Below are 13,328 nucleotides of genomic sequence, written 5' to 3' on the forward strand. Positions count from 1 at the left end.
CAGTGTGTGTGTGTGTGTGATAGGGTTGCAGTGTGTGTGTGATAGGGTTGCTGTGTGTGTGTGTGTGTGTGTGTGTGTGTGTGTGAGATAGGGTTGCAGTGTGTGTGTGAGATAGGGTTGCAGTGTGTGTGTGATAGGAGTGCAGTGTGTGTGTGTGTGTGTGTGAGATAGGGTTGCAGTGTGTGTGTGTGTGTGTGTGTGATAGGGTTACAGTGTGTGTGATAGGGTTGCAGTGTGTGTGTGTGTGTGTGTGATAGGGTTGCAGTGTGTGTGTGTGATAGGGTTGCAGTGTGTGTGTGTGTGCAGGGCTCCAGACTAACTTTTTTTATTAGGAGCGCTGTAGCCCCTGACTTAAAATTTTAGGAGCGCAAGCAGAAAATTTAGGGGCACACCTTAAATGACCTTGCAATGCAATTATTCATATTTCCCCCCCACATAACTGTATTACTGACAAATGCTTTGATAATAAATAGATTTAACGTACAGAAATTACAATGTGCAGAAGCACTAAGTTCTACAGAAAGTATTTGGTAGCACTGTAGGATGATAAAGCATTGAGCTTAATTTGAGGTGTATAGATAAAGTTAACTTTAATTATTACCATTCATAATGTCTTAATATTAATTCAAACGCAAAATGAGTGACAAAATAGCTATTAGGGAGTGAAAATAGCCAATAAGCGTCCTCTATGTTTATTATGGTAATTTAATCTCTTTTTTTTTTTTTTTTTTTTTTGTATTTTGAGATTTCCTACTTCTTGAAACTTTTAGTTTTATAAATAGGGACAATCTTTAAAGGATGAACAAAAAATGATTTGGTCAACACATTAAAAATAACATTTAAATATGATATTATAGTTATTTTATAGTTCAAGTGCTGGAAAAAGATATGTGTAGGCTACTGTTATAACCATAGTTACAGTTAGTGTTACTACATTAAATCCATGGTGAATGTTGCTGATCTGTGGACCTAAAGCCTTCTATAACTTGTTCGTTCATGGCACGATGTTTCTCCTGGTTTCCACGTCAGTGCTGTTTGATCTGATATAGTTTATAACAGAGAATTCTGCGTCGAATATGAATGTTTCTCACTGGATCTCGCAGCAATGTTATTAATTCTGTCGCGAACTCAATGGATTTCTTCACTGGATCTGAACGATGTAAAGGTGTTGTGATCGAGATCCGCCCGCGACTGGCGAGAGAAGCTCTGCGCTGTCTATTATTGGTTCGAACTATTAAACGGTCTGTGAAGCAAAAATTAGTAGCACAGTTTTTTCCGCTTTCATTTTGTTTTCATTTATTAACATGTCACTCTATGCTTGAGGCTGAGATTGTGTCTAACTAGCGTATTGTGTTTAAACTGCGAAGTGCCTGCACTGTCTGCAAACTTTGTGTTCCCCGCAGTTCTGGGGAAGCGACTGCAACATTCGCAGTTCATTAAGTTCGTCTCATTACAGTACCTCAACCAGTTGAATTCTCTCAGCCAGTCTTCCTGAAAATGGTGGGTTCGGGACTTTATCACCTCACAAACCTCTGACTCTGAATCATCATCCGACTGTGTCTGTGACATTGATATTTGTCTCCGTTGTCTGTTTCCTTCCAACAGACGTTTACGCGCGGTCGCGCGCTCGATTATCTCTAGGACCCTCCCCCTCCCTCCACACATTAGCCAGTTACAGTGGCCATTCCCTGTTACAGTGGCCATTCCCTATTCTTCTCACACTCGTCATCATTGGCCTGCTACACATTCCGGATTCATTGACGCGCCCCTTCCACGTTTAACGTAAAAAAAAATACTGGTCGCACATGTGCGACTGGATGTAAAATTCAGTCGCACACTCTCAAATTTTGGTTGCAGTCTGGAGCCCTGGTGTGTGTGATAGGGTTGCAGTGCGTGTGTGTGTGTGTGTGTGTGTGTGTGTGTGTGTGTGTGTGTGTGTGTGTGTGTGTGTGTGTGTGTGAGATAGGGTTGTGTGTGTGTGTGTGTGATAGAGTTGCAGTGTGTGTGTGTGTGTGTGATAGGGTTGCAGTGTGTGTGTGTGTGTGTGTGTGAGATAGGGTTGTGTGTGTGTGATAGAGTTGCAGTGTGTGTGTGTGTGATAGGGTTGCAGTGTGTGTGTGTGTGTGTGTGTGTGTGTGTGATAGGGTTGCAGTGTGTGTGTGTGTGAGTGTGATAGGGTTGCAGTGTGTGTGTGTGTGTGTGTGTGATAGGGTTGCAGTGTGTGTGTGTGTGTGTGTGTGTGTGATAGGGTTGCAGTGTGTGTGTGTGTGAGTGTGATAGGGTTGCAGTGTGTGTGTGTGTGATAGGGTTGCAGTGTGTGTGTGTGTGTGATAGGGTTGCAGTGTGTGTGTGTGTGTGTGTGTGTGTGATAGGGTTGCAGTGTGTGTGTGTGTGTGTGAGTGTGATAGGGTTGCAGTGTGTGTGTGATAGGGTTGCAGTGTGTGTGTGTGTGTGTGATAGGGTTGCAGTGTGTGTGAGTGTGATAGGGTTGCAGTGTGTGTGTGTGTGATAGGGTTGCAGTGTGTGTGTGTGTGTGTGTGTGATAGGGTTGCAGTGTGTGTGTGTGATGAGCTGAAGGTGTGTTTGAGGAATGGATTCTGTTCCCCTCAGCTGTCGATGTGCTTGGCTGATTCTCCTGTACTGTATCCTCTGCACTCCTCCACAGTGATCTCTGGCTCTCTGCAGCTTCTCTAGAGCTTGAAGGGTTGGTGTTCTCTAGGCAGGGTCTGGTTGGGTTGATGTTGACACACTGTACACACAAACCCTTGCATTTCTGTTGTACCTCCACTTTGATTGTAATCCTCATTTCAGTCTTTATTTTCACTGTGGCCCTCGCAGACAACTCCACTAAAGTGTCCTCAGATCTGAGTGTTGTTGAGCCTGTGATGTATGAGCCAGAGCATCAGATGTCTGTCTGAACAGATTGATGTTGTTGCTGAGTGTAAATGTCTGTGTGTTCGAGAAGCAGTCGCTCAAAACACCGGCTGTCCTCGGTTGCAGCGCTCAATACAGAGATCCAGTCTGATCCAATCACACACAGGTCTGAGATCAACACACACACACACAGGTTCAGGTCTGAGATCAGCACACACACACACACACACACAGGTCTGAGATCAGCACACACACACACACACACACAGGTCTGAGTTCAGCACACACACACACACACAGGTCTGAGTTCAGCACACACACACACACAGGTCTGAGATCAGCACACACACACACACACAGGTCTGAGTTCAGCACACACACACACACACAGGTCTGAGTTAAGCACACACACACACACAGGTCTGAGTTCAGCACACACACACACACACAGGTCTGAGATCAGCACACACACACACACACAGGTCTGAGATCAGCACACACACACACAGTGTTGAGTGTAAAGCTCCATGAACACGATCTATGGAGTGAATCACACTTCATCTGCCAGTCTGACTGACACATCATCCCAGTGTTTGTTATTCTAGACGATTCTGTGCTCTGAATATGTGTGTGTCTGCAGTTTGAGGACAGCCTTTCCCGTCCCAGACACAACAGAAACTGTTCAGAAATGGGTTCTCGATGTGGCTGTGTAAGAGTCCCAAGCTGAACCCCATCAAACCCCATCCGCTCTGTGTGTGACCCAGAAATCATGATCAATTCCCCGTTCTTGAACTTTAAACTTCTAAAATTAATTTAGAGGTACAGAATTTTGGGATCAGTCCCTGAGACAGATTTCTGATTAGTCTCGGTTTAAATAAATCTGTTCAATTGGACATAGCTGTTTCGTAACGGTGTCATGGACCTAATATTTTGTTTTCTTGGAACTGAATGCATTTACTATGAAATGATCTGATTAAAGAATATTAAGATTTGAATTCATTGCCATCACTAATATGTGACAATATGCAATTTATTTTTGCAATATTTTATTTTATTTTTTATTTTATTTACTTTTAAATTACTAGTTTTGATCAATAAATAAATAGTAAGTTAAACACATTCCTCACATTCTTTCAACTTAAATTCAAAATAACTCACAATTTCATGCATAACCCTTTTAATTCAGCTCAAAATATCTTACATTGGTAGTCTTTGCCGACCTCTTGTGAAAAAATAATAATATAAGATAAGCAAATGAGCTGTTCCGCTGGGTCATAAAGTCAGTGCACTTTCAGTGTGCATTCAGATACACATGTAGACATTATAAAATCATTTTAGGTAAAGTTTTAGCATTTTTAGTTAGATTTTTTTGGTTTTTCTATGTGTACTGAAGCATTCCATTCATTCCTAAGGGTGTAAAATTGACCCGCAAGGGAATGATTTGTTTTTAAATTTCAACCACAACTCCTCGAATCCCTTCAGGTTTTTTTTGTGTGTATTCATGGTTCAAGTGGGACAAATGTCCTGGGGTCTTGGACCCCTCTGATGAACACTCAATAAAAAAAAATGACCCGAGGGAAGCATGAGGGTTTTAGTAAAGCAACAGATGAGTCGTAGTGATATTGATAGTGTTAGTGTTAGTGATAGTGTGAGTGTTAGTGATAGTATGTGATAGTGTGAGTGTTAGTGTTAGTGATAGTGTGAGTTATAGTGTTAGTGATAGTGTGAGTGTTAGTGATAGTATGTGATAGTGTTAGTGATAGTGTGAGTGATAGTGTGAGTTATAGTGATATTGATATTGATAGTGTGAGTGTTAGTGATAGTATGTGATAGTGTGAGTTATAGTGATATTGATAGTGTGAGTGTTAGTGATAGTATGTGATAGTGTTAGTGATAGTGTGAGTGATAGTGATAGTATGTGATAGTGTGAGTGATAGTGATAGTATGTGATACTGTTAGTGATAGTGTGTGTTAGTGATAGTGTGAGTGATAGTGTGAGTGTTAGTGTTAGTGATAGTGTTAGTGATAGTGTGAGTGTTAGTGATAGTATGTGATAGTGTGAGTGATAGTGTGAGTGATAGTGATAGTATGTGTTAGTGATAGTGTGAGTGATAGTATGTGATAGTGTTAGTGATAGTGTGAGTTATAGTGATAGTGTGAGTGATAGTGATAGTATGTGATAGTGATAGTGATAGTATGTGATAGTGTGAGTGATAGTGATAGTATGTAATAGTGTGAGTGATAGTGATAGTATGTGTTAGTGATAGTGTGAGTGATAGTATGTGATAGTGTGAGTTATAGTGATAGTGTGAGTGATAGTGATAGTATGTGATAGTGTTAGTGATAGTGTGAGTGTTAGTGATAGTGTGAGTTAGTGATAGTGATAGTATGTGATAGTGATAGTATGTGATAGTGTTAGTGATAGTGATAGTATGTGATAGTGTGAGTGTTAGTGATAGTGATAGTATGTGATAGTGTTAGTGATAGTGATAGTATGTGATACTGTGAGTGATAGTGATAGTATGTGATAGTGTTAGTGATAGTGTGAGTGATAGTGATAGTGTGAGTGATAGTGATAGTATGTGATAGTGTTAGTGATAGTGTGTGTTAGTAATAGTGTGAGTGATAGTGTGAGTGTTAGTGAAAGTGATAGTGTGAGTGATAGTGTGAGTGTTAGTGATAGTGATAGTGATAGTATGTGTTAGTGAGTGTGAGTGTTAGTGATAGTGATATTGATAGTGTGAGTGTTAGTGATAGTGATAGTATGTGATAGTGTGAGTGATAGTGTTAGTGATAGTGTGAGTGATAGTGTGAGTGATAGTGATAGTGATAGTGTTAGTGATAGTGTTAGTGATAGTGTGAGTGTTAGTGATAGTGATAGTGATAGTATGTGTTAGTGATAGTGATAGTGATAGTATGTGATATTGTGAGTGATAGTGATAGTGATAGTGATAGTGTTAGTGATAGTGTGAGTGTTAGTGATAGTGATAGTGAAAGTATGTGTTAGTGATAGTGTGAGTGATAGTGTGAGTGATATTGATAGTATGTGATAGTGTGAGTGATAGTGATAGTATGTGATAGTGTGAGTGATAGTATGTGGTAGTGATAGTGTGAGTGATAGTGTGAGTGTTAGTGATAGTATGTGATAGTGTGAGTGTTAGTGATAGTATGTGATAGTGTGAGTGATAGTGTTAGTGATAGTGATAGTATGTGATAGTGTGAGTGATAGTGATAGTATGTGATAGTGTGAGTGATAGTGATAGTATGTGTTAGTGATAGTGTGAGTGTTTGTGATAGTGATATTGATAGTGTGAGTGTTAGTGATAGTGATAGTGTGAGTTATAGTGATAGTGTGAGTTAGTGATATTATGTGATAGTGTGAGTGATAGTGTGAGTGTGAGTGTTAGTAATAGTGTGAGTGATAGTGTGAGTGATATTGATAGTGTGAGTGTTAGTGATAGTATGTGATAGTGTGAGTGATAGTGATAGTGTTAGTGATAGTATGTGATAGTGTGAGTGATAGTGATAGTGTTAGTGATAGTATGTGATAGTGTGAGTGATAGTGATAGTATGTGTTAGTGATAGTGTGAGTGTTCGTGATAGTGATATTGATAGTGTGAGTGTTAGTGATAGTATGTGATAGTGTGAGTTATAGTGATAGTGTGAGTGTTAGTGATAGTATGTGATAGTGTGAGTGATAGTGATAGTGTTAGTGATAGTGATAGTATGTGATAGTGTGAGTGATAGTGATAGTGTTAGTGATAGTATGTGATAGTGTGAGTGTTCGTGATAGTGATATTGATAGTGTGAGTGATAGTGATAGTATGTGATAGTGTGAGTTATAGTGATAGTGTGAGTGTTAGTGATAGTGATAGTATGTGATAGTGTGAGTGATAGTGATAGTATGTGATAGTGTGAGTGATAGTGTGAGTGATAGTGATATTATGTGATAGTGTGAGTGATAGTGTGTGTTAGTGATAGTGTGAGTGTTAGTAATAGTGTGAGTGATAGTGTTAGTGATAGTGTGAGTGTTAGTGATAGTGTGAGTGATAGTGTGAGTGATAGTGTGAGTGATAGTGTTAGTGATAGTGTGAGTGTTAGTGATAGTGATAGTGATAGTGTGAGTGATAGTGTTAGTGTTAGTGTGAGTGATAGTGTTAGTGATAGTGTTAGTGATAGTGATAGTATGTGTTAGTGATAGTGTGAGTGATACTGTGAGTGTTAGTGATAGTGATATTGATAGTGTGAGTGTTAGTGATAGTATGTGATAGTGTGAGTGATAGTGATAGTATGTGATAGTGTGAGTGATAGTGATAGTGATAGTATGTGATAGTGTGAGTGATAGTGATAGTGATAGTATGTGATAGTGTTAGTGATAGTGATAGTATGTGATAGTGTTAGTGATAGTATGTGATAGTGATAGTGAAAGTGATAGTATGTGATAGTGATAGTGATAATGATAGTATGTGATAGTATGTGATAGTGATAGTGTTAGTGATAGTATGTGATAGTGATAATGATAGTATGTGATAGTGATAGTGTTAGTGGCTGATCTCTGGCGTGAGCTGGTTTTGAGGAACCGCTCGTGTTGTTGTGAATGCTGGCTCTTTAGCTCCGCCCCCTCAGCACGTTAATGTGTGTGTTCTTCACTCACACACTCTCCGCCTTTCTCATCTCGGTCTGCTTCCGACACACACAGTGGATGTGGTGTTTCTGCCTCACGAATGAGAGACTCGTATTCCTCCTCATAATCAGGGATTGTGTGCGAGGAGAACAGCACATCTGTTTGGGGGCCGAAATAGATTCCATTCATGCATTCCTGTGACGAGGATCATAACTCCCTCCCACGCTCCAGTCTCAGTGTCTTTCCCTCACTCACTCTTTCTACTGCAGTTTTTTTTTTTTGCTTCATTTCTGTTCTTGTAGCTCAGTAATGGGAAGCATTAAAACATTAGCTTCTCAAACAATGATGCACTTTTTTACTGTATGTTTTAATGCCACTTGCCCTTTAAGACCTTATTATAAATACCCACTATTATGATTTGCTATCATCTTTGCATAGAACATTATCAAGGCATGAGGAAAATGTGATTCTTCATGACATGACCTTGATTCTGCTTGCTTTTTTGACACTGAGAGATTATTGTACTATGGAAACATACTATAGGTTTCCTCCTGGTTTATTGGAACCATCTGCAGAAACACACACACACACACACACTCACTCACTGCTTCTCCACGGTATGATGTCACAGCGATGGCCGCCTCCACACCAGTGCATCAATGTGTGTGTTTGTCCTCCACTGTTTCCCATACTGGCTCCCAGTACAGGCCTGATCTTACTGTTCATACACACTAAAGCTCATACACATCCACACGTCTCTGTGTTCTCCCTTTATTCTCTTCTTTCTTTGACTACCTGAATCAGTGGTGCACTACCCTACAGACAAATTAATTAGTGCAAAAATTCAAAACCACTCCCTGTTCTCCACACACTGTTTTACTGAGATTACATGTTGGATAATCTATGTGAAGTTGTACGATCTTTCTAACACCCCACTGAGGGTTAGCTTTATGCTTTTTTCAACAACAAAAAAAACAGTTTTCATGTATGAATTTAATTACTGGATATATCTGGCTGTAAGGGTCACTCAGTGGATCTCATGCCTGTCCTGCTCTTGTTTTGTAGACGGTGGCCATTCTGGAGCAGCGTCTGACTCTGACCGAGGACAAACTGCAGGAGTGTGTGGAGATCCAGCGTCAGAACGGATCTAAACATCGAGCTCAGAGTCTCCAGATCACAGACCAGCGTCCCGATCCACAGCGATAACAGCGATCACATCAGAGCAGTGTGTGTTACAGGCGGCAGGTGTTCTGTGCAGGGTCTGTGTGTGTGTGATGGAGGGTTGTGTGTTGAACAGCAGTGTGTGTGATGCAGGATTGTGTGTTGAACAGCAGTGTGTGTGATGCAGGATTGTGTGTTGAACAGCAGTGTGTGTGATGCAGGATTGTGTGTTGAACAGCAGTGTGTGTGATGCAGGATTGTGTGTTGAACAGCAGTGTGTGTGATGGAGGATTGTGTGTTGAACAGCAGTGTGTGTGTTGAACAGTAGTGTGTGTGATGGAGGATTGTGTGTTGAACAGCAGTGTGTGTGTTGAACAGTAGTGTGTGTGATGGAGGGTTGTGTGTTGAACAGCAGTGTGTGTGTTGAACAGTAGTGTGTGTGATGGAGGGTTGTGTGTTGAACAGCAGTGTGTGTGATGGAGGATTGTGTGTTGAACAGCAGTGTGTGTGTTGAACAGTAGTGTGTGTGATAGAGGGTTGTGTGTTGAACAGTAGTGTGTGTGATGGAGGATTGTGTGTTGAACAGCAGTGTGTGTGATGGAGGATTGTGTGTTGAACAGCAGTGTGTGTGTTGAACAGCAGTGTGTGATGGAGGATTGTGTGTTGAACAGCAGTGTGTGTGTTGAACAGTAGTGTGTGTGATGGAGGATTGTGTGTTGAACAGCAGTGTGTGTGTTGAACAGCAGTGTGTGATGGAGGATTGTGTGTTGAACAGCAGTGTGTGTGTTGAACAGTAGTGTGTGTGATAGAGGGTTGTGTGTTGAACAGTAGTGTGTGTGATGGAGGATTGTGTGTTGAACAGCAGTGTGTGTGATGGAGGATTGTGTGTTGAACAGCAGTGTGTGTGTTGAACAGTAGTGTGTGTGATGGAGGGTTGTGTGTTGAACAGCAGTGTGTGTTGAACAGTAGTGTGTGTGATGGAGGGTTGTGTGTTGAACAGCAGTGTGTGTGATGGAGGATTGTGTGTTGAACAGCAGTGTGTGTGTTGAACAGTAGTGTGTGTGATGGAGGGTTGTGTGTTGAACAGCAGTGTGTGTTGAACAGTAGTGTGTGTGATGGAGGGTTGTGTGTTGAACAGCAGTGTGTGTGATGGAGGATTGTGTGTTGAACAGCAGTGTGTGTGTTGAACAGTAGTGTGTGTGATGGAGGGTTGTGTGTTGAACAGCAGTGTGTGTTGAACAGTAGTGTGTGTGATGGAGGGTTGTGTGTTGAACAGCAGTGTGTGTGATGGAGGATTGTGTGTTGAACAGCAGTGTGTGTGTTGAACAGTAGTGTGTGTGATGGAGGGTTGTGTGTTGAACAGCAGTGTGTGTGTTAAACAGTAGTGTGTGTGATGGAGGGTTGTGTGTTGAACAGCAGTGTGTGTGATGGAGGATTGTGTGTTGAACAGCAGTGTGTGTGTTGAACAGTAGTGTGTGTGATGGAGGATTGTGTGTTGAACAGCAGTGTGTGTGATGGAGGATTGTGTGTTGAACAGCAGTGTGTGTGTTGAACAGTAGTGTGTGTGATGGAGGGTTGTGTGTTGAACAGCAGTGTGTGTGATGGAGGGTTGTGTGTTGAACAGTAGTGTGTGTGATGGAGGATTGTGTGTTGAACAGCAGTGTGTGTGTTGAACAGTAGTGTGTGTGATGGAGGGTTGTGTGTGATGGAGGATTGTGTGTTGAACAGCAGTGTGTGTTGAACAGTAGTGTGTGTGATGGAGGGTTGTGTGTTGAACAGCAGTGGGTGTGATGCAGGATTGTGTGTTGAACAGCAGTGTGTGTTTGTGCTGAGTGTGGAATAAGCATCGGCTCTACTGTAATCCATCCTCAAAACCACAAACTGAAACTGAAATCTGAGAAGAGAAGAGAAATCTAAACGTGAAGCCTTCCTCCTTTACTTGCATTAGTTTGTCCTGAACTTTCGAACTGTCATTTTCTTTTTCAAGTTTGCTATTTTGAGTCATATTGTCTCATTTCCTGGTGTAACTAAACACATAATTTTATTTTTGTCCATTAAAATGCCAGTAAATGTGTTTATTTAACACGTGTTGCTTACTGTGTTCTTCTTTCTGTATGTTACTGTAAAATATAGTATCAGTTAATATGCAATGTTTTATTATGTAATGTCAGGGCTGCGCTTTACAGTCATGTCTGTTCATTCATTGGTTGGTTTCCCTGAATCATGTAAATACAGCAATAAAATACTCTGCTGCTATTGAACAGCCTGAAGCAGCAAAATTGACTCAGCCAATAGCGTGAGTTTGGGGGCGGGGCTTTCAGGAGCGTTCAGGAAACCTGTTTGGAAACAGCCGTTATATTCGCCTCTGGAGCTCATGACGAGTGTGAAGCAACTACTCCGCTTTAATGTACTGTTACTTTTTTGTAATCTTGGTAACACTTTACAATAAGGTTCATTAGTTGACATTAGTTAATGAATTAACTAACATTGAACAAAACATTTGTTACAGTATTTATTAATCTTTGATAATGTTAGTTAAAAATACAGCTGTTCATTGTTTGTTCATGTTAGTTCACAGTGCATTAACTAATGTATTAGTAAATGTTGAAATTCATATTAACTAAGATTAATAAATGCTGTAGAAGTATTGGTTATTCTTAGCTCATGTCAACTAAGGTAGTGAACTAATGTTAGCTAGCGAACCATATTATAAAAGTGTTACCGTAATCTTTGTGTAATGTGTGCAGTGGCTTTGTTCACTCCTCAGAACAGCTCGTAGTTTTAAAATAATTGAATCCCACATCTCCAGAAATCACCCGTCAGACCGAATGAGTGTGTGTTTGCCGTGATGTTTTCCTCTGTAGTTCAGCTGAGCTGAGAACACACTCACTAAAGCGTAACACTGGTCGACACACACACACACACACTCTTTTCCTTCCTGTCTGGGGCTGGAGTCTGTGCCGGACGGGACCGAGCCTCACACTTCCAGATAACGACATCAGGTCTTTAATTACACATGGCAGTGACTCTCCGCTGGTGCAGTGTGTGTGTGTGTGTGTGTTCTGTGACTGAAGAAAAGCGGAGTGTGTATCTGCCTCATTCTGCACATGTGTTTCTCTGGGTGTTTATGGCCAGAACATCTGGAGGCCTTTCCCTGATCGAGTGTGTGTCCGAGTTCAGCGCTCACTCACGTACAGTATGTGAAACGGTAACTTTGATGGATGTTTCAGGAGGGCCTTTCTCTTTTTTACATTTCAACAATGGTTTTTATGGATTCTGACTTTCTTCTCGCAATTCCGAGTTTAGATGTAAGCTTTGGTATTGTGACATATAAACTCGGAATTGCGTGAGAGAAAATTGTGAGATATAAAGTCGCAATTAACTTTTTAAAAATGATTATTCCATCACAGAAACAAGCTTCCATATTTTTTAAAGTAAATTTCCAATTTTCGGCTATAAAGAAAAATTGTCTTTAAGTCTTAATAAACTGTATTCTGGAATTCAAAGCTAAATTTAATAAAGCATAATGTACAGTCAACTGGTTATTACTGCAAAAATATTCCTGAATCATCCTGAAATAGTTTATTTGACTAAACTGCAGTTAGGGTTAGCGTCACGGGATTCCACATGCTACGCGCTAGTAAATGCGTAAAAGTGGATATGAAATATTGATTTAGATTCAATGTTTATGTGTGTGTACGATGACACGAGAGACATGAAACCATGTAAGTTATAAAGTTTAACGTCATTATACACAAATACTCTTGCCGGCTGAACACCACGATGATAATCATAATAAAGAATAATACCGTCGGGATACTGTAACAGTTCCTCCAGAAAACTAACAGCATGAACAGTTTAAAACTGCGATGTAACGGTGTAAAGTTTTCAAAGTTATTAACATTTTAATCTAACAAAGTTATTTACATTTTTTTAAATTTTGACAAAATTATTCTATATTCTGTGTCATGAATTACTGCTGCTGTGTGAGGGATTCTGACCAACCTAATCAATATCAATAGAAAAGTCAAAGAAAAGCTATTGTGCAATTATTGGAGCAAATGGGAATACAAACATTATATTTATGGTGGTTACGGTTCACCACTACAGTGACACAGCTGTGACGACTTCTGGAATGTGGAAAGGGTCCATTCAAAAGAAAAGAGTAGGGCGTAACTCTGTGGATTGTGTGGAGGCGGAGCTGAATGCGAGCCTGCAGTGGATTGTGGGAAAGGGGCGGGGTTTAAGAGAGGCAGTGGGTGGAGCTTGGTTGTTCAGCCACACCCTGCACCTGATTAAGTCAGGCTCCACCCATTTGGTTTACAGAGGCGGAGCTGGATGTCACGTGACCCTGCAGTGAGAGTGATTGACAGGAGCTGTAGACCTGAGATCTCCTTCTGTGACCGATGTTTTATCCGAGATCCTCGTCCCTCATGAACACTGAAGCTACGCATCATTTCCTGTTTCCTGTCCCTCGGCGAATGTCGGGTTCATGTTTGTCTGGGAATCCAGGCCTTTCCCCCCCGATCGGCCCACGCAATGATGTTTCCACTCGCTCACAAAACAGAAAAACAGCCTTTCACTGATTCTGCAGAAGAAGAGCTTATGAAGAGTTCAAACCCTCAGTTTCATCTCATAAACTCACTCTAATAATGCTGAGTTGTTTTAA

At 40.9% G+C, this 13,328-nt stretch overlaps 1 protein-coding gene across 2 annotated transcripts in view; it reads left to right on the top strand.

Annotated features, from left to right (window-relative positions):
• poc1a (POC1 centriolar protein A) overlaps positions 1-13,116 on the top strand; it is a 93,286-nt gene extending 80,170 nt beyond the window's left edge. For both annotated transcript variants that reach the window (XM_084100844.1, XM_084100845.1), the window contains exon 11: positions 8,564-13,116. In XM_084100844.1, coding sequence (XP_083956970.1) covers positions 8,564-8,704 — 141 coding nt within the window. In that variant the 3' untranslated portion in view covers positions 8,705-13,116. The remainder of the gene's footprint in view (positions 1-8,563) is intronic.
• Positions 13,117-13,328: the final 212 nt, after the last annotated feature.

The sequence above is a fragment of the Abramis brama genome (assembly GCF_963993115.1).
Source record: "Abramis brama genome assembly, chromosome: 23".
Taxonomy (NCBI): Eukaryota; Metazoa; Chordata; class Actinopteri; order Cypriniformes; family Leuciscidae; genus Abramis; species Abramis brama.